Source organism: Lagenorhynchus albirostris, chromosome 1 (assembly GCF_949774975.1).
Source record: "Lagenorhynchus albirostris chromosome 1, mLagAlb1.1, whole genome shotgun sequence".
NCBI lineage: Eukaryota > Metazoa > Chordata > Mammalia > Artiodactyla > Delphinidae > Lagenorhynchus > Lagenorhynchus albirostris.
The window spans coordinates 172474585-172496875 of NC_083095.1; the positions used below are offsets into that span (position 1 = coordinate 172474585).

A 22291-nucleotide genomic window follows, 5' to 3' on the forward strand; every position below is an offset into this window, starting at 1 on the left:
AACACAAGTTCTTTTCTGCTTCAGGACCTCTGACACACTGTTTTCACGTTACCCTAATTTTTCACCCAGATGACTCCTCTGTACCTGTCTTGTCTAAAAGTCATGCTCTCAGAGACGCTTTCTCTGATCATCTTATCTAAAGAAGGCCCTTCCTTTACTCTCTACCAAAGCGTCCTTTTAGTTCCTTAGCACTTATAATTTGAAATTACATATTTGTGGTTAAGTATCTACCTCCCCCATAAAAGTACATTCCCTGAGAGCAGGAACCAGGTCTGTTTTTATTGACTACTTTATACTAAGCCTGAACAGTGCTAGTCACACAGTAGGCCCAATAAATACTTGCTAGACGAATGAATGAGTAAATCGCTACTGACTCATGTAAGATAGGAAAAACTTCTTTAAGGAGTAAACTGTTTACTACCTCGTCAAAGGGATTATAATGATTATGTTTTATTTGATGATATGTGCTCCTAAATGACATGAATATGAGGTTTGTTTCATAAAGTAAGAGTTTTCTAGATGTATGAAGAAATCTTAATATACGTAGGAAGAAGCAAATTGGCCTGTACTGCTAATTTATACATTATCATAGCTTCTGACCTTACTATCATCAATGAAAGTAAAATCCAGTATTTCTTCTCTAAAGGATTATTCCATCGGCATCTACTCCATAACATCCTCTATCTTAAAAATAACCCTCCTCTTTTAACTCTGACCTTCTCTAGCTACATCCCCATTCCTTTTCCCTTTCTAGAAAACGTCTCAAGTCAGCTCTACCTGTATCCAGTATTTTCACTTCCTCCTTTTCCGTTTCCCACTGAGCCCACACTCCATGGGGCTTTCACCTACCATTTCACCTACCATTTCTTTCACCTACCATTTCACCTACCATTTCACCTGCCATTTCACCTACCATTTCTTTCACCTACCATTTCTACCCTCTTCTTAAGTCACCAAAGGTTGAAACAATAGCTATATATAGGGCTGAAGTAAACAGTCCATGGGATTTTCCCTCTAACTACAGAAAAACATAATTACCTAAATCACTGGGAAGATGAAGCTTTTTATAAAATCTAGTATCTTAATATCATGAATACATTAAATAATGAACATTTCTTTAAATATCAAATGACCAATTTCCTCTAGATATTTATATACAAGTTATTCAAATTATAAATCAAAGTTAAGAATTTACTAAATTAAATTTCCCCAAATATTTATCTTCTGCAGTTTGACTCCTAAACAAACTGCAAGTGAAGTGTTTTAGAAATAGAGATATGACTTCAGAGAGAAAAGGCGGAGGGTGATACAATGAAGTCACTCTGTTCCAAGTATTATTACATTTTTTCCATCTATTTTCAAAGAAATGTGGCAAATCAGGATGCGGGATGCCAGAAGTATTGGCAGCTTCAAACTGTCTAACTTAGAAAAAGCTGCTGCAGAAGTAAATGTTTAGGTAGGAAACACAATCAAATGTGCTGCAGTATTTTGTACTGAATACTTTGGATAAGAGCAACAGTTAATACCTGAAGATTTTCTAGCATCATTTTATCCAGAGCTTGAATGAAGTCCTCATCTTCTACACAAGGTACATGTTTGAGTCCACCTCCTTTAATCATTACCTCCTTATAAAAACAGAATAGAAGCAAGAATTCAGACCAGAAATTCTAACTGTAATGTTTTGTATGGCAGAACCTTTTGTATTGATAACTTTTTCAACATAACTCAAGGAATGAGTGAGCAATATAACATTATTATATATTCAAAGAACTTGTTAATAAAGAAAAGTATTTAGATAGGAAAACAACTTAAAAATTAATTTCCAAAGAAACATTATTTCAATTATCACAAAAAACTAAAACTTCAGTGGCTAAAATTGAAATACTATGAAAATAATGCACAATTTCAAAAAGTGAATTTTCAGTCATACGTACAGTATTTTCTTCATCAGTTTCATTCTCCTTATTTGAATCCGTGAGGTAATCTGTATTCTCTTCCTCTTCTTCCTCCCCTTCATCGTCATCATTATCAGAACCCTCCTGAAATTAACATTTGTAGAAGATTAAAACATTTTGAAAAACATTACTACTTTTACATGCCTTAAAAAGATGTTAAAATTTCTGTATAATTGTTTATTATTCTCTGGTTTCAGCCTTTTATGCAGTCTGCCTAGAATGGTAGGGCGAAGTCAGCTGGCAACATGCACTACATACCAGTAGCTGAAAACCCATTTCACATTTTCCACTGATCTAGTAATACAAAGATCCTTTGTAGAAACTCTTCCTTGAATTCCACAAGGAACGAGTTTCCTGAACCTTTTGTTATTTTTCTCCTCCCTAACTTGAGACTGATTTTCTCATAGTAGTTCTTTAATACCCATCTAACTCTGCAATGAAAACTGACAATTCAAATTTAACATTGTTACCATTTGAAAGCAATGACACTACATTTTATAAAGCACCTCACTGTATAAAGCACCTCAGTTTAGAAAGTGCTCTCACAGCATTTTGTTTGCTCTACCTAATTCTGAAGAAGAATGGATAAGCTTTATGGTCCTCATTTTTATATGTGAAAAAACTAAGGCTCAGAAAAGTTAAGTGGCTTGCCCAAGGACACGTGCTTTATTAAGCAGAGGAGATAGACATTCTGACTCCCCTTGCTGGTGGCTTTCAAGTACTACATCTCTCCATCCTCTCCTGTCAGTCCCCCCAGCATCCTTTTCTCTCAGCCAAAATTCCTTTCAAACGGAAGATTGGGCAGAACTCCAGTGAATTTTCAAAGAGGCACAAAAAAACCAAAACTATAACCATAACCAAAACCAAAAAAACCCCAACCACACAGGGGCAGCATTCCATCTGAGTATCCTTCCAACACAATTCACTCCCACTCTGTTCCATAAAAGTTTTTTTTAAAAGACTACACTAAACCCAGCTGCTTCTCGTTGTGCCAAGAGAAATAAAGTGAATGAGAAATAATTCCTAAGAGAAAACAAATGATTTAAATTTGTTATAACACTTCTAGTATACATAGAAATTGATTTTAAAAATCCAAACAGTGCATTATTACTTATATAGAGACATTTGAAAACTTTTAGAATTTCTGAAGTGCAAATAGTTGAGGAAAATACAGAAAGGCATTAACTTTTTTTTCAAATGCATTAACCTTTTTTGACATAATTCTATAATTCAAATTTAAATTTGCAATAGAAATGCTCTTAAATTGGCCCTTGGAAAAAATTAATCATTTCTTAACACTTGAAAGATGCTTCCTATTCAAAAACTAAGCTAAAACGCATTAACTCTTTTCTTTCACCATTTTTTATATTGCTCAGGCAAAATAAAACCGATTAACTTTTGAAATTAAAATGCTGAACAAGAAATCTCCCTGTCCTAATCCCATGGTCATAATAACCTGTGAGGTGAGGAAGTCAACAGATCACATGAGCTGGTAAGGAAAGCAGGTGGTCAGCACAGCACAAGTCAAACTGTCCAAGTTCAAATGCTGGCTTGCTAGGACCTGGGGCAAATAATAAACGTATCTGTGCCTTATTTATCACCTAATTCATAGGGTGCCAAGAGAAATGGTAATATGAACACAATGACCATGCTCAATAAATATTATTGCTATTACAATAATAAATCTTGTACTTTCTCTAAAATGCTGCAGAAAATTAGAATTTTAGCAGCAGAACATTTACTTCATCTTTAAAGTTACTTTTAATTTACCCAGCTGATACTGAGAAGAAAATATTCTGGTTGTTACGTGCTAAGAATAACTTCAAAAGGCCATATGGAGCTTGGAAGAGTTGTGGACCAAGATGGAAAGGAAGAGTACAACTTTCCTGAAGAGTTCCACTCCAGCCCTGTTCTTTCTCAGTCGAGGCAAATATTTACAGAATATCCTACATTGTTCTTACTACTTTATAATCGACCCATCTTCTCTCTTTAAAAATGTGGGCTTCCCTGGTGGCGCAGTGGTTGAGAGTCCGCCTGCCGATGCAGGGGACACGGGTTTGTGTCCCGGTCCGGGAAGATCCCACATGCCACGGAGCGGCTGGGCCCATGAGCCATGGCCGCTGAGCCTGCGCGTCCGGAGCCTGTGCTCCGCAACGGGAGAGGCCACAACAGTGAGAGGCCCGCATACCACACAAAAAAAAAAAAATGTTCTCCTCCCTATGTTTGGAGGGTACTGGTGGGAAAGGATGGTCTCGGGTGGGAGAGCAAACAATTCCAACTCCATTTCCTTAAAGTAAACCAAACATTCCTTTCAATTCTCCTCCCAGACAAGGCTCATGAGTCATCCTATTGAACATTTTGTTTTTCCACTTAGGAAACACACATATATTATGTATAATATCCACTTTGCAACTGGAAAAGAAATAGTTAAAATGATACAATTTTAAAAATTATAAAGTTCACTCCTGAAAAGGAGAAAATGCGTTTAGAGGAGAAAATATAATACAACTATTCAAATGAGAAATTTATAGGAAAATGAGTCACTCTTCAATGTCATATTTACTGAGGATGTTTAATTTATTAGATTCTTTATCTGATTAGTGCAGTAGCAAAATGCAAAGACAGCCATAGATTAGTCTAAAAACACAAAATGGAAATACTCTCTCATTTCCTTTTGTTGTTATAAAGTACTTAATAAGCCAATTTAAATTATATAATTGAATGTTTCTACAACAAACTCATTTTTTAAAAAAGCAATATAGGGACTTCCCTGGTGGTGCAGTGGTTAAGAATCTGCCTGCCAGTGCAGGGACACGGGTTCGAGCCCTGGTCCGGGAAGATCCCACGTGCCGCAGAGCAACTAAGCCCATGTGTCACAACTACTGAGCCCGTGTGCCACAACTACTGAAGCCCACATGCCTACAGCCCATGCTCCACAAGAGAAGCCACTGTAATGAGAAGCCCACATGCCGCAACAAAGAGTAGCCCTCGCTCGCCACAACTAGAGAAAGCCTGCATGTAGCAACGAAGATGCAACAAGGCCAAGAATTAATTAATTAATTATTTTTCTTTTTTTAAAAAAAGGAATATAGCAATGTCCATCTCTTACATAGAAATCAATTATAGAAACATATTCCAGTTCTAAATTTTTATCAATTTATTTATATCTACTTTAGGGGAGTGGTCAGGTTGGAAAGAGAAAGTGCTGGCAATACTGTATTGTATATTTGAAATTTGCTAAGAGTAAATCTTAAAAGTTCTCATCACACACACAAAAGAAACATTTATAACTACGTGAGGTGATGGATGTTAACTAAGCTTATTATGGTAATCATTTCTCTCTCTCTCTCTCTCTCTCTCTCTCTCTATATATATATATATATCAAATCATTATGTTATATGTACACCTTAAACTAATACAATGTTATATCAATTATATCTCAATAAAACTGGGGGAAAAAGTGGTAGCAAAATAACAACACAAAGGTGTATTTCTACTGCCTATAAATGCTAACCAATTATAAAAACCATACATTATTATTTATGCTGCCTTTTACACAATAATTCATTTTTAACTAACAGCAAAGCTACTTGCTATGCAGTCAAATCATACGAAATGTTCATTAATAGTTACAGACCTTCAGGGCTAAAAAAAAAAAAAAAAGACAGGGATTTCTACTTCTAACTATAGAAAATCTTAATTACCTTAAATTATTGGTCATTTTTCAAAATTAATTAATTAATTTATTTTTGGCTGTGTTGGGGCTTCATTGCTGCACGTGGACTTTCACTAGTTGCAGTGAGCGTTATGGTGCACAGGCTTCTCATTGCAGTAGCGTCTCTTGTTGCAGAGCACAGGCTCTAGGCACATGGGCTTCAGTAGTTGTGGCATGCGGGCTCAGCAGTTCCGGCTCGCGGGCTCTAGAGCACAGGCTCAGTAGTTGGGGCGCATGGGCTTAGCTGCTCCTCGGCATGTGGGATCTTCCCGGACCAGGGCTCAAACCCATGTCCCCTGCACTGGCAGGCGGATTCTTAACCACTGCGCCACTAGGGAAGTCCCTATGGGTCATTTTTCTTTCACACTAAATGAAGCTTTTTAAAAATCCAGTTTATGAATCTCTCTTATGAATGCCTTAAATAATTTACATTCCTTTATACATTAAACAACCCATATCCTCTAAACATTTGTATTCTATTTACTCAAGTAAATCAAAACTTAAAAATTTAATAAATCCAATTTCCACAAAACATGTAAATATTGATTATAAATTTAAACTTTTAAAATATTTAATTAAAATCACACTTCTAAATTATCACACTCTCCTAAATGCTTTTAGAACCCAAGAGTCACAAAGAAACCATACACATGATATCATAATTATAAGCTTACAAAGTGAAAAAGTGCTAATTCCATGGTTTAAATTTTATATTCATCAGTATTTTATTGTTATTCTTATTCATCCTGCTTTTCATTTTCTTAACTTTCTAATTTAAATATATATTAATGTAGACAGAATAGCATAAGGAACCCTTACCCATTACACAACTGAACAATTATTAACTAATGGTCAGGTTATAGCTTCTTGTATATCCCTAACTCATTGCCCAGTCTACTTCCAGGTTATGAAGCAAACCCCAGATACTCTATTGTTTTAGGTGGAATTTTTAAAACTTAAGCAGCTTTAGAAGAAAAAAGGAACAAATTAAGACTATTAGGTTGAATCATATGTGAAAATACATTTTGGTAGGTCCGAAATGGTAGAACAGTCATTTCATATGGTTTGGCCTAACAGAGTTGTAAAAACAAAAGGGCACACTGATGATTATGGTACATGGTGATTTTCAGATTTCCTATACTATCAGATCTGGGAAAAAGCAAAGTTATTAACATCTAGTCCATAATTTTTTCATAAAATCTATAGGTTAAAAAGTCCACACTCAAAAGTGAGATTAAGGGTACTTCCTGGTGACCCAGTGGTTAAGACTCTGTGCTCCCACCACAGGGGGCACAGGTTCAATCCCTGGTTGGGGAACTTAGATCTCACATGCTGCACGGTGTGGCCAAAAAAACAAAAGTGAGATTAAGATGCATAGCAGATCGGGACTTTCCCAGTGGCACAGTGGTTAAGAATCTGTCTGCCAATGCAGGGGACACGGGTTCGAGCCCTGGTCCAGGAAGATCCCACATGCCACGGAGCAACTAAGCCCGTGCGCCACAACTACTGGGCCTGCGCCCTAGAGCCCGCAAGCCACAACTACTGAAGCCCGTGTGCCTAGAGCCCATGCTCCACAACAAGAGAAGCCACCGCAACGAGAAGCCCGCGCACCGCAACAAAGAGTAGCCCCCGCTCGCTGCAACTAGAGAAAACCTGCGCACAGCAACAAAGACCCAACGCAGCCATAATTAAATAAATAAAATTTTTTAAAAAGAAAAAAGATACATAGCAGATCAAACAATTTTTTGTCTTCAAATTGCTTATTAAATAAAAATCCTAACCATAATGATGGATACATGTCATTATACTTTTACCTAAACCCATACAAAGTACAACACCAAGAGTCAACTGTAATGTAAATAATGGACTTAGGGTGATCACGTTGCTATAAGGTTCATCAGTTGTAACAAATGTACCACTTTGGTGGGGGATGTTGACAATGGGGGAAGGTTGTGTGAGTAGGTACGAGCAGGTGACATATGGGAAATCTCTGTATCTTCCCCTTAATTTTGATATGAACCTAAAACTGCTCTAAAAAAATGGTAATTTTTAAAAATCCTATGATCAGTATTTTCTTACTTGTAAAAAAAAAAACCTCTTAATTAATCCAGCAGTTTTATAATAGACATATACTACTAGTTACATGTACTCTAATAAAACTAAAGAGGAGATCTTATTTTATACATTAAAGAAAATATTGGCTCATATAATCAAAATACTCTTACAAATGTACCTATTTTGCTATAAATAAAAGTCATCACCTCTTCCTCTGGCTCATTCACTTCACTTTCATTTCCAGATTGTTCCTCTGTTTCAGCTCCTCCTTCTTCTTCTTCTTCATCCTCTTCAAGATTTTCTCCTTCTGTCATAGAATCTTTTGAGTCTTTGTCATTTACTAGGCCTTGAAGTGAGGAGAAAGTAGAAAAAGACATAAAAAAAAAAAGATAAAGGCAAGTTTTCGACAGTGAGTATTACACCACTTGAAGTATGTATTAAGATAATTCAATAGCCATGTTCTCAGAATAAAATAAGAACAGAATTTAAAACTATTTTGAGAACCATTTAAAAAACTTAATTAGATCTTTATTTCAACAAAGGAGCACTGATACATTTCTTAACCACTAGCCAAAAAGAAAAATTGTTTTTTCCCTTTCTCAGAGCTTCAAACTGTTTATCTCAGTCTCAGATGAACAAAGGCAAACAGCAGCAGCACATAAGGTGCAGCTTCAGCCACATACAATGCAACCTTGGTCACACTTTTTATCAAATGATATTTCAAGAATCTCTAAAAACTCAATGATATAATAAAATTACATCGCTTTAATGGAGAAGTCACATTTGACTATCAATTTGAATGTCTGCAAATTAAGACTGAGGGAAAGAGGCAAAGCTATATGGTGACACATCTAACAGCTGTGTCACCAAAGAGGTTGTTTTTTTCTTCAGTAACAGCGTGTTCCTCCAAAGGGAATTCCCTGGCTTGAATCTCCTTCCTCCTCCTCATGTTCATCCACATTTTGCTGCCTAGTCAATTCTTTTTTATTGTCATTTGAGTTCCAAACTACTCTCTACTTTCAAGATGCACATACCATGGTCTCATCTGATCCGACTTTTCCCCACGCTCCCTAGTCCTAAACAAGCCTTTTCCTGTAGTTGGGGTAGACTCTTCTGTGTCACAAAGTACACTACCTTGCGTTCGTGATCATCAAATTGCTTCTCCATAGAGAATATCGTTCAATATGCACTTTCAAATCCTATACATTCTTCAAATTCAGTCTAAGTTTCACTTCCTGCATAAACTCACTGAGTACTACTTTTCCTCCTACTTACTCTAAAGCACTTGGAGAATTGATCACAGCACTTTACATTTAAAGATACACCATGAAATGGTTTTTCTAATGATTTCAATACATGTTACATCAGATTATAAGAGCCTTGAGAACAAAAAACTTTTTTTATATATTCAAAACTCATTAGAGGCCATATATTGATAAATACACAGTAGGTGTTTAGTAAATACTTGTTTATTCACAGAATCTTAGACAATTAGAGCAGACAGAAACTTTAGTGACGATGTGATTTAACCCTTTCATTTTATGAGGTATACTGAAGCCCAGAAAGTTTGAATAACTAACACAACCAACAAAAACAAAAAATTACTCCAGTGTCTTAAGTCTAACCAATTAAGAACTGACAAAAACACAGATGTACAGAGTGATGAAAGTAGGTACATTCAAGTTTGGAAATTAAAAAAAAAAAATTGAGAAAAGATGGATAAAGCTCAGAGAGATCTGTTTTAAAAGAAAAATAATACTGAGGGAAAAAACTGCTATCTCAGATTGAGATACCATTAACTTACTATTTTATTTATTTATTTATTTATTCATTTGGAATTTCAGAAGCAATATATTGGGCTTTTATGTTATCAAACACAAAAAATTAAAAGTCAGGACTATATAAATCTAAGCACTCTCAATAAAAATATCACAGTGCTGATAAACTCACATGGCCTAATATACCATTATACCTTTTTTATAGCCACTTTAAAATACGTGTCATGGGAAGAACTCTAATGGATAAGTAGCTTTGTTTTGATAGCCGTACATCTAATTTGTAAGGAAAATCCTACTATTTCTAACATATTTTCATTTGCATTGCAAGTTAGTTTCAAAAATAGTTTATAAATATATTTTGCATTTGCTAAGCTGTATAATAAACCGTTCAGTTGCTGACCTCTAGGACACTGTCAATCTAAAATAAACAATGCAGATAAAAATGTACAAAGGACATACGGTTAATAAAACGTAAAATCTAGACAGTAAAATATTTAAAATGTGGGTCAGAATTAAGTGTACTTGGGGACCAAAATCAAATACTGTTCTCTTGAATTTGAGCTGCTTGGTGCCTCAGTTTTCCTGCTCATAACAGACAGAGTAATAATTGTGATACTCCCTTTCAAATGGTTTTCATTTGTATTTCTCTGCTCACTAGACATGCTGAGCATTTTCCCCACATACTTACTATGTCAGAAAGAGCACAGTCTTTGAATTCTGGCTCGATTGTTAACCTAGTATTTTGATTTGGGCTTTACATAACTCACTTGTCAAATATGAACAACATTACCTTCCACTTTAATTTTGGCAAACTGGAAGTACTCAATAAAAATACCAACTCTTCCCTGCCCTCCCTCATTTGATTATGTTATGTTCATCTATCTGTTGTGTATCAATTTGCCTGTGTTCTTTATGTAAGTGATAATAACCTGGCACAGAAACTATTTTCACTTCAATCTTAGTTATTTCTTTCATCGTACAGAAGTTTTAAACACCCAAATCTGCCAACATATGTGTGCTTTCTTGCATCATTTTAAAATTTAGGAAAATTACCACCTCTCCAAATATCTGATGAGCAGATCTATTTTTAACTTTTAGAAAATAAATATTTAATTCCTCAATTCATCTGGAGTTTGATGACATAAGATGTGGCTTTATATCAATTTCCCCCCTAAATGCTCACCTGTTGTTCTTATCTTATTTTTAAGATTCCTATTTCGTCATACACTAAATTGTTTTGTATTTAATTGGGGCAACTTCTGGGCTTTTATTTTATTCTACTGATTTTATTTTTAATTTATGAAATACACTCTTCTGTTTTATAAGTAATTTATTCACATGACTTTTCTTCTTTCACTTTTATTCTTCCCATTTCTGTTCCTTTTATAATATTATAATATAATCTAGAACTTCCAAACCAGAATTAAATTACATTGCCTATTACCATTTTGGTTTTGTTCTTAAAGTGTGTCTTACTAGAGAATGGACTTGAGGAAATGGGGAGGGGGAAGGGTAAGCTACGACAAAGTGAGAGAGTGGCATGGACATATATACACTACCAAACGTAAAATAGATAGCTAGTGGGAAGCAGCCACATAGCACAGGGAGATCAACTCCGTGCTTTGTGACCACCTAGAGGGGTGGGATAGGGAGGGTGGGAGGGAGGGAGATGCAAGAGGGAAGAGATATGGGAACATATGTATATGTATAACTGATTCACTTTGTTATAAAGCAGAAACTAACACACCATTGTAAAGCAATTATACTCCAATGAAGATGTTAAAAAAAAAAAAAGTGTGTCTTAGAGCCAATAATTCTTTCTATCCTGAGAAAACCAAGATACACACAAAAGTAACATAATAATGTTATTTATAGGGGTGCAAGATTAGAAATAATGTGTCAAACAACAGAATTAACACATTCATACAAAGGAAAATAGCCAGTTTTGTAAAAAATTAAATATTTAGAAAAGTATTTCATGTCAGGAAGAAATTTCATAATATATTAGAAAAAAATTTCAGTTATAAAACTGCAAACACGTGAATAAATATTTTTTAAATAGAAGAACATATATCAAAATGTTAACACATGATTCTCCGTGCATATGAAATATCAGTGATTTCTGTCTTCTTGGCATTTTTCAAAATTTCTGCCATGAACACTTCATTACTTTTAATAATATTAAAATGGTTTTTAAAATATAAGAAAATGCTAACTATTAAGTTAGCATTGGGTAGCTATAAGATTGAAATGATAATGAATTTGCAAGTGCTTGAAAACAAAAAGCTACCAAAAGCAAGATGCTATATTATCTCATGGTTTACCAACAAGAAACAGATTTAATATAGATTTATTCATGTATATCTTCTCTATGATATTTAGACTCTAAAACAGAAGGAAAATGGGACGACTTGGGAGCATATTGATTCTAGTTGCCACCATCCTTAGAGTTGCACTGGCAAATGGTGACCTATTTTTTTCCTTTCCATATTCTAAACAAGGACAGACTCCTCAAAAGAAGCCCGAAGTCCTTTAATTTAACTCTTTGCTCGATAAAGGATAAAGCATACTGCTTTCTTTACTGCTACCAAACTGGGTATCCAACTAGTATTTCCTCATGCCCACTATACAGAGAGAGCCACTCAGGAAAGTCTTTGGGAAACAAGGCTAAGACTATTTCAAAGCATATAAAGTAAATGAAATAAGTACGTAGATAAATAAACACTCTACTTGAAACGATCATTTTATACAATTAGAAATCTGAAAAGGAAAAGAAAGTAGATAACTTGGGACAAAGTTCAAAGAACAAAAAGAATCACATACGCCTTTATGGGTTGAGAATTAGGAAAAGTGAATAGTTGCATTATCAGTAGCACCTTTCAAATAATGCTCAAATAGATAACAGCAATCGAATTCTCCAAAACAGGATTTACCTTGGAGAAAGAAACCCTATTAATATGCTGGATGTAATATGAAAAAATAGTCTTAAAGGAAAAGGATCACCAATGCCTTTGCCATGAAAAGTGGTTTTTCAGATATGCAGCATAGTAAATGTATACAATTAGTATAACTGGTCAAGGTAAGGGTCTCCTAATAAATAATCTCCTAATAAAATACTAGCTTCATAGGCTGAAACTATATGTCACTTTGAAATGACTACAATACAACATGCTAAGAACTATCAGCAAGCATACCAGACTGGTAAGGCCCCACCCTGTTCCAGTTATTTCCACTGGCAAGGCTGGTCGGCTCCTACAGTCCTTTTGGGGAGCCATTCAAATGCTACCTCTTCTTCCAGAACAATCGCAGAAGAATACTGAGAAAGTAAAGTGACCAATCCTCCTGTAGCACGTTTCTCACATGTTCTCTAGTCTTTAGAAACAGAGACAACTCCCCCAGTGACTAGGATCTAAAATTTGGTAGGATAGTTTCAAACTTCTAACTGGCACTCCCCTTATATAGTGTCAAGCCTGCACTGTCTTAGGAAATAGTGTTATTGAAAATATATACTGTATATGAGATGCTTTAATCAAAAGTAGGTTTTAAATTAGCAACCAAAAATTCTAAAATTAAGAGAGGCTGACAGGATTATATTTTTTCCATCATTATTATTTGCTTCAAGTTTTACATGACTGTTTTCCTCCAATTTGGGAATATTTAATGAAATCAAGAAATAAGTCAGCCAGGTCTTACCTAACACTATTATGTAACACTCAACATCAAAAAACAGAAAGTATACAAAAGTAAACGCTAACTGAAAACATTATAAAGCAAATTCTAGAAACGATCTGCCAAATACCATCTTTATTTTCTCTCTGTAATTAATTGCTTACCTAGTTTTATTAAGAATTCTCGTTCCAAGTCGTGTACCTGCCTGATGGATTCTTCCAGAGAATTACAGAGTTTGATCTTTGGTCTTAGCAGTTCTAGTGTGTCACTGATCATGTAATCTATGTCAATGGGAAATGGATGGTCTTTTGTCCAAACCTCCAAACTTTTCTTCCACCAAACATAACGCTGATAACAAATGAAAAATAAATTTAGCTATAAGAAATTAATAACAAAATATTTAAAATAATCTGTATCGTGACATCACCTAGTTATAACAACTAAAGAGTTGTACAAGACACCTACCATTTTTATTAATGGTCAACAGCAATGATCCTAGCACATTTATTTCCCTCCATGTATATAGTTCCTAAGCCATCTGGTGACTTTAATTTAAATATATTTTTTATTGTAACTGTCATAATCTTTTTTTAAAGGCAAGGAAAAATTATAAATAAATAAAACAGCAAATAAATTTTCAGGTACTGAAACCAGGCAGAAACTCCACTCCCAAATCCCAAATAGGGCTTAAATATTTAATTTTACAAAAACAACCAAATTCAAGGCAACGGTTTTGATAAATTATAATTATTTTCTCTATACTACCTGCTTTGATTTTTTTTTAAAGAGTCAAAGTATCTGAAGATAGGGTTTTTGAATATATAAAAATCAGTAATCAACAAGCATTTATTGAACATCTACTGTGTATATGGCACCATTTAGATATTTTCCCTTGTCTCCTGGCTTGGCTCCTTCATTCTATTTTGTACTTGTAATTCTCAAGTTTAACTAAAAAGCACAACCCATGAATTTACTTGTATATAAACAGGTGTTCCTCTGGGTGTTTAATCTTCCTGTCCAGTTTCTTCTAGGTCTTCGCTACTCAAAGTGTGGGAACTCAGAGCTTATTAGACATACAGAATCTGAGACGTCCCCTACCCTAGGCCAACTGAATCACAGTGTGCATCTTAACAATATAGCCAGGTGATGTGTGTACACACTGAAGGTTAGAAGCACTGCTGCAAGTGAGCCTTTCTATCTGCCTTCCAATATGTAACTGGACACTGTGTTACAGGCAGCACACACTGGCTGCATCTCCCAGGCCTCACTCACTTCTTACTCCCGTGCCCTAAGTATATCCCTGCTACACATTCCTGCTATTAATCAATGTGGAAAATACTTTTGTCTCTTTCTACTCCTGAATATTTCTGAGTGGCTCTTTTCTCTCTGCCAGTGATGTTAGAGTGAGTGCAAATAATAACACTCTTCTGAAAGGGATCCTGCTTTGGACACTGATAGTGATTACTGATATTCTGCAGCAAAACTTTGGTTTTAAATACAGGCAGTCTCCAACTTAAGGCATTTCTTACATGGAACAGAGAATCTGAGTCTCAAATCTTCAACACACCTTCCCCATTTTTGGCTCATCAATTCAGAAAACAAGAGAGTAACAAGTTACCCTCTAATGCAAAGATAAAGTAATAGGAGAAAGTTACAAACAGCTCTTCCCCAAGAGTAGTTACCCCCACTTAACATCAGCTACTATGTGGATGTATTTTTGACACCTCAAATTTGTAGTTTTAAATTTATTTTCTTTGTCAATGGGTAAACAAAAACAACATAACAGATTAGATAGAAAGGAATGATCAAATAGAACTGAATGGTACCATTGGTACTTTATTTCAGTAACATCTGGAGAATTCGATAGTGAGCTATTCCCCCTAATCAGTACTTATAACATTGTATTTGATGGGAAATAATGATTAGGTTCCAGACAACCAAGCTACAGCTAACTTTTGGAACATGAACTGTATAGAAGCTGCAGAACTGTCTCTGTATTTGTATCTGAATTTAATTTATACTGTACTTGCTCTAAATCACCAGTTTACATAAGTAACTTAAGATATGGAAAGCACAACCCAAGAGTTTAGCAATGAATGAACAAATATTTCTTTCAATGTTAATGATGGGTTTTTTTTAAAATTTAGAAACAAGAATTTTAGATATAAAACCAGAACACAGATGAGTGAGAATATTATCAAATGCATAAATATTACAAGTAATTTGATTCATGAATTACGTACCAAATACAAAATAATCCATACTACACCAAATTTATAAACTTATTAAACTTACTAAACCAAACTTATTAAACTTACTAAACCAAATTTATAAAAGCACCAAAATAATTCCCAAAATTAATGATCAATCATCAATTATAAAACTTAAAATGTAATCAGAATATTTATGATAGAATTCATCATATATATATTTTTAAAATTTTTCTTTCTTTTTTTTGGCCATGCCGTGTGGCATGCAGGATCTTAGTTCCCTGACCAGGGATCGAACCTGTGCCCCCTGCAGGAAGCACAGAGTCTTAACCACTGGACCGCCAGGGAAATCCCCATCATGTTATTTTAAAACGTCTAAAGCTAAGCATACTTGCAAGAAGAATAAATCTCACCTAACTATGAATATATCTTATACATCATATATGAATGCTACAGGGTTTCTTCTCTAATATTTTTATAACACAAGCAATGCATTAAATGATGCCAACTGCTTATTTCAATTTATGTACCTGAAAATACACAAGGAAGCAATCGAGTTTTCGTTTACTAGAACCTCTGTCAAAGTACTGGCCACAGGTATCCAAAATAGTGCACACTAGTCTAATCCTGAAAAGGTGCTCGGGAGGGTCCAGTGAACTTGGAGAGCCATCAGGGTTAACACCAAATGAAGTAAAAGAATAAAGAGTTCTAAAAATAACAGCGGATTCCACCATTCGGTAATTATAAAGTTCCCCTAAGAACTTGGCACTGCTGATACGTCTCTGATTAAATTTAGGTTGATTAACCTAAAGGGGGAAGAAAAAAAAAAGCAGATTTCCATTAAAGAATAGCAATGTGTTTGAGAAGAGGTAAAATTCCCCTATGTCACTTGACAACATCACTCACTGAACAGTGAATAAATAATGGGTTCTTTTCTAATCGGTAGTCACTTCTGGGTGTCCTTTATCTCTAAGAAATGTCTACCTTTAAAATGTTTTAATAAAAAGAACATGTTAAGTATTAAATTTAATATTAAGCTATTGTTAAATGAATTAATAGTTTATGAAACAGTTAAAATGTAATTCTCCCTATCAGCCCTCTGTGACTTATTTTCTCTGAAATCCGTGAATTAAGGAAACAACAAGCATATAGAAAGAGGGAAATTCTTACAGAAATTCTTATCAAATGATTACCAATTCTCCTAATTAATAAATTTATGAATTCCTATAATGTGAATGCCAATAGTAACCAGGAAATAATAAAAATTTACTATACTCTTCTAAAATAAGCTTAACTGGACTTGAAGAAAAGGCAAAAAATACTTCAGCATTAGCCTGAGAGAAGACTAGGAAATCTAACACAACAGGGTTTATTAAGAAATCATTATCTTCAAAAAAGTAATAGTAAATGACACCATATGGGGAAAAGAGGGTTTTCAAATCCTTATTTTTCAATAATAGGACTTAAAGGCTGTCTAAATTGTCCACAGATTCCAATTTGCTGCAGGTCTTTGTTACCTCCATTCCTAATCGAATATCTTCTAAAACTCCATCCACAACATGGATTCCAACATCCTCCTGGTAGAGCACTAGTCCTGCTAAGAGGTTGGCTACACAATGAATGCTGTTATATTTCACATTCCAGATGTTTATCATACAACAAATCACATAGTCTTTCACTTCTTGGTCCTGCCAAGGCAACTTTCGCATCTGTCTCAAAACCTAAATGAAGAGAATTTTGTTTAAATTACTAAGATAAGCACTAAGTAGTCCAAAATACCCTATAATACAAATATTTTATTATGATTGTACAGTCACAGAACTTTTGAAATGGAAAATACTCGAGATTCTCTACCAGCCTCTTCAACTTTAGAGATAGGAAAAATAAGATTTTTCTAATTATTGGTAAAATTTATTCACATTTTCCCTTTATCTTTCCATAACGCCCTTAAATTTCCTAGAGTTTCCAGGACTTCAATCAAGCTAACAGTATACACTCATACTCAGGTCACTGAAAGAAATACCCAAGATTTAACAAAAATAATGTTTTCTTTTGTGCATCATTTGATGTAAATAACCTCAGACACTTCTTTTTATAAATGAAAAATTTCCAATAAGGAAATAAACCCAAGGTCAACTGGTTAAAAGATCCCTTAAGATGGAGGACACAGGACTTCCCTGGTGGTCCAGTGGTTAAGACTCTGCCTTCCAGTGCATGGGGTACAGGTTCGATCACTGGACAGGGAGCTAAGATCCCACATGCCTCGAGGCCAAAAAACCAAAACATAAAACAGAAGCAATACTGTAACAAATTCAATAAAGACTTAAAAAAAAATGGTCCACATCAAAAAAATCTTAAAAAAAAAAAAGATGGAGGACACAACATCAAGACTGACATCACACAGTTTCCTTGCATGTGAAGGGGGGATGATAGGCACTTACTCCATAAGTCTGGTCTAAGGGTTAGACAAGTTAAAGTGCGTGAAGTACGTAGGAATGTGTCTGGCGCATTACAAGCACCCCATAAAAGTTAGCTATTACTTTCAAAATCTCTACTGGTAATGAGATAATCAGCAGAGCTCTAGTCATCATCAAGTTCTTTCCATTTTTATTCTGAAAGAAAATGGATACTGTAGGCAGAATGTAAAGTAGTCCTTTCATCTCTACTCTATATCCACAATCCACCTTTCAAGCACTAAATATGTTCTCATATCAGCTTCAATGGAAATGTTAATGTCATCTCAAATGCATAAGCATTCCATACTTTACAAACTTTTAGCCAATTCTAAAACAGCTTTCAAATCCTGTTGTCTTAAACAACTACTGTCTCTGGATCCCTGAAGGTGGCTTCAATTTTCAAAGTTGCGCTCATTCATCATCACCTTCTACCCTGCCCACTCATGACACATGTATTATTCCATGCCTCTTATCCTCCCCATAGGTTTCCTCTGTCCAGAAGTTAATTTGCTTCAATTTTTTTTCCTGAAAAGAAAAAAGTTCCATACCATGTTGTTTCAACTTGTAGAGTTGACCAAAAAATGTTTACTCAACATGTCTCACTTAAAAGTGAAGGTTCTAACAAGGTAACTACAATAATTAAGGTAACAGGTCGGTGGTTCTTAACCTTTTCTGGAAATTGACCCCTGCTGAGAATCTAAAGAAAGCTACAGACCCTCTTCCGGAAAAATACAGACAGGCCCAGAGATTCAATATCATTAAGTTCCAGAGGATCATGGGCCTCTTAAAGCCTACTTAAGGTTAAGAACCCCTGTACTGAAAGCAAAATATTTAAAGGCAAATTCATTACAGAACATCAGAGACAAAGTAATAGTTTCAAATATACACACAGCATTAACATCAAATTTAGAAGAATTACCATTTTAATTAGAATAAGAAGTTACTAACATAAAAGGAAAATAAAACATATGTCCCATACATTATGTATCATCGTATGAATTCCTTATTATGATGACTTGTATGGAATCAATCATAATGGAACTTGGGATTTAATCCTACCTCTCCTAAACTCCACTGCTGGGACTTTAACAATTCTGCTTCAATTTCTCCATTTACAAAATGTGAATAATGCAAACTACTTACATTTCCTATCTATACTTTGTGGGGCACTGAAGCAATTGATAAACAAGCTGATCTAGGAAAACTGAAATATATGTCCCTGACCTAAAACAATTTGGTGCAGGGCTAGAAGGAAAGTGCACTGCAATCAGTACTATTATCATCAGGACGAAAAAGAATTAATTTGGTTGAATGTTATATAAGCTTAGCACTACCACAAATCTCAAGTTGACTACTGTTCTATGATTTCATTAAGATTTACCTTCTCAGTGGTAACCTTGGAGAGATCCTTGTACAAAAGTTTCCGGACATATTCCTGGAGAGGAGGACGTTTCTTTTTCACTGTTTTTTCAGCTGGAGGTGGGTTGCAGTAGTAATATGCATTCTCCACCATTGTGACATATCTTGCATCGAGATGCATCGCTTGTTTCTTTCTCATCATTTGTTCCTAAAATAAAAAGTCTAGTCAAAATACTTTCATTCTAAGGTTTCTTTCTTCCCAACTAAAGTTCTACTCTCAGTGATAAGATTTCAAGATAAAGGGCTAGAAAAGGGAAAAAACAATTACTAGGTATTTCTAAGAGCATGCAAGCATACTAATTGTTGTATCACTAATCATGTTTTTAGAACAAATTAGTCCATAACTGCTTGGTCTTATGCCTTGTCCAATAAAATACTCAAGAGAACTCTGCTACAAATATATCTTGACTTATAACTCTGCCAAACTATATGAACTCTACGTAAAACAAGGCTTACATACAAGTGACTGAAATTAAGGACCAACAATATAAATAAAGGGGTGAATGCCTCTGGCTGTTCCACACACAACAGCTGAGAATAACCTTATTCTGAGAGCTTGTGCCATCCAATGTTGTACTAGGTAAATCTGACATGTCTCTACAGACAAGGAAACTAAAAGCCCCCAGTTTCACAACTTGTCCAGAGCCCTCAGCATCAGCTCCAGGAGGTGATTAAAAGCAGTCAATCATCATCTACTTCAGGATCCTCAACCTCAGCACTACGGACGTTTTGGACTGGATAGTCTTTGTCTGGGTGTGTGGGGGGAGGGTGTTCTGTGCAGCAACCTTCACCTCTACCCACCAGATGCCAGTTGAGAACCAAAGACTGATCAGCTGAAGATCTTCAAACAGTACTCCTAGTTCTAAAAACAGCACCACACTAAGTATTAAGATTACTGAATTTATTCAGCCATTTAACATTTTACTTGGCACTTACTATGTGCCAGGCACTACGCTAGGTACTGAAGTCACCAGTGAACAAGACGGACATGGCTCCTACCTTCATGAAGCCTAAGAGTTGGCGTAGGAAGACAGAATAAACAAGCCAACAAATAAACTAGCAACCTTTTAAATACTAACTGTGAATAGTGTTATGAAGGAAAATAACAAGGCCCTAAGATGGAGAGTAATGAGAGCCCACTTTAGTCAGGGTGGGCTAGGGATGGCCTCTCTGCAAAAGTGACATTTGAGTTGTGCTCTGAAGGACGACAAAAGGTTGAGAAGAGACACAGAGAGAGCACCTGAGGCAGACGCAACAGCAAGACGAGAGGCAATGAGGAGAGAAGGATCAGTTACAGGAACTACATGAAGGCCAGCGTGGCGCCAGCATGGAATGGCGTGAGATCAGTTCTAAGGAGTGAGGAGAGGCTCGGTGAGACCAGATTCTGCAGACCGACCATAGTAACAATGCTGGATTTGAAGCCTGTAGAGGGAAAGCACTGAAGAGCTTCAAGCAGGTGTCTGGACTGGGGTGGCAGGTGGTGGCGGGTGGAAGCAAGACTTCAGGCTTTGGAAAGAAGGCTGTGTCTGCAAGCTCAGGGAGGGCAGGGGCTGCAGCATGTTCACTGATGTAAACCCAGCATCTAAAAGAGTGCCTGGCCTAGCACATGGGAGGCTTGCAATTAATGTTTACTAATATACAAAGTAATGAATGAATTTTTTAAAACACATTCAAATCTTTCCCATGGTCTGCCTTTCTATACACGTAAAACCATTGTATACTGGGGGAAATTCTGCTCTTTCATAAGTTCAATTATGGGTATACCAAGTTTCACAATTGTTTCTCTTGTCTATGAATCTGCTAAAGTATACATGTTGTAGCCTAGCTCCTCTCCTGACATCTATTTTACAATTTGTAAATGCTTATTAAATGTTGACTCTTCCAGACAGAGAGAACAGTTCCATGTTTAACAGAGCTAGAGATAATGACCTCACCCTGTAAGTTCTTTGAACAAAACATAACGCAACACTTAACTTTTCATTTGTACATACATAACAGTTTTAAATCAAGACTAGTTTCAACCTGTTATGTAGACCACTTTAGAACCTTCTCCCCCAACACACATACCAAACTACTTTCTTTTTTGATGTGGACCAATTTTAAAGTCTTTATTGAATTTGTTACAATGTTGTTTCTGTTTTATGTTTTGGTTGTTTTTGGCCTCCAGGCATGTGGGATCTTAGCTCCCCCACCAGGGATGGAACCCACACCCCCTGCATAGGAAGGAGAAGTCTCAAGCACTGGACCACCCGGGGAAGTCCCCACACCAAACTACTTTTAACATCAGCCAAGAATAATTTTAAATGCAAACCAGTTAAAAGGTTATGTGTGTTCCCAAACAAATACGGGTACATTTTAGATCATCCCGCAAGCATCTGCGCTTCAAACCAAACCCTCCTCCTCCTCCCTCCTCCTCCTCCCTCATCTCTGTGACTGGCACCATCACCCGCTCAGATGCTCATGCTGGAATACGGGGTCTTATCTGAGGGCGCTTTCCCTTCCTCGTCCCTAGTATCTCACCATCACATCTCATCAGTTCTGCTTCCTAAAATTCTTCATACAGCCAATTATTATTCCCCACTCCCCCATCCTTACCATTTCTTCATTGTTTTCCCCGTAGGTTTTGAAAACAGCCGTTTCACTGTTCTGTCTACCTCTGGCCTCAGCCACCTCAGTTATCTCCTCCACACCGAGCTTCCTAAAACCATAAATCTGATCATACCTATCCTCCCTGCTTAACATCCTTCAATAGCTACTCTCTACCACAGGGGGAAAACCCTTGTTCCTTAGCACAGTGCTCATACTCGGGGCTGTGCCTACGTCTCCAGTCTTACCTGCAGCCTCTTGACTCAGTGTATCTCTCTTCTCTGCCTTTGAGACTCAGGTGAGTCTCTAAAATAAACACCATTTTTTCCAGGAAACCTTTCCTGACATACCAAGACTAGATTAAGCGCCTCTTCTATCTATACACATAATACCCTATGCTAACCCACAGTATTATATTGCATCCCCCTCCCTGTGTTCCAACCGTCC

General features: G+C 36.0%; 1 protein-coding gene across 3 annotated transcripts in view; it reads right to left on the bottom strand.

Moving 5' to 3' along the window:
• Nucleotides 1–22291, bottom strand: part of UPF2 (UPF2 regulator of nonsense mediated mRNA decay) — a 213189-nt gene that overhangs the window by 130909 nt on the left and 59989 nt on the right. For all 3 annotated transcript variants that reach the window (XM_060160181.1, XM_060160189.1, XM_060160197.1), the window contains exons 12-18: nt 19221–19406; nt 16901–17104; nt 15914–16189; nt 13338–13521; nt 7933–8072; nt 1935–2039; nt 1527–1625 (exon numbers count right to left, since the gene is read on the bottom strand). In XM_060160181.1, coding sequence (XP_060016164.1) covers nt 1527–1625; nt 1935–2039; nt 7933–8072; nt 13338–13521; nt 15914–16189; nt 16901–17104; nt 19221–19406 — 1194 coding nt within the window. The remainder of the gene's footprint in view (nt 1–1526; nt 1626–1934; nt 2040–7932; nt 8073–13337; nt 13522–15913; nt 16190–16900; nt 17105–19220; nt 19407–22291) is intronic.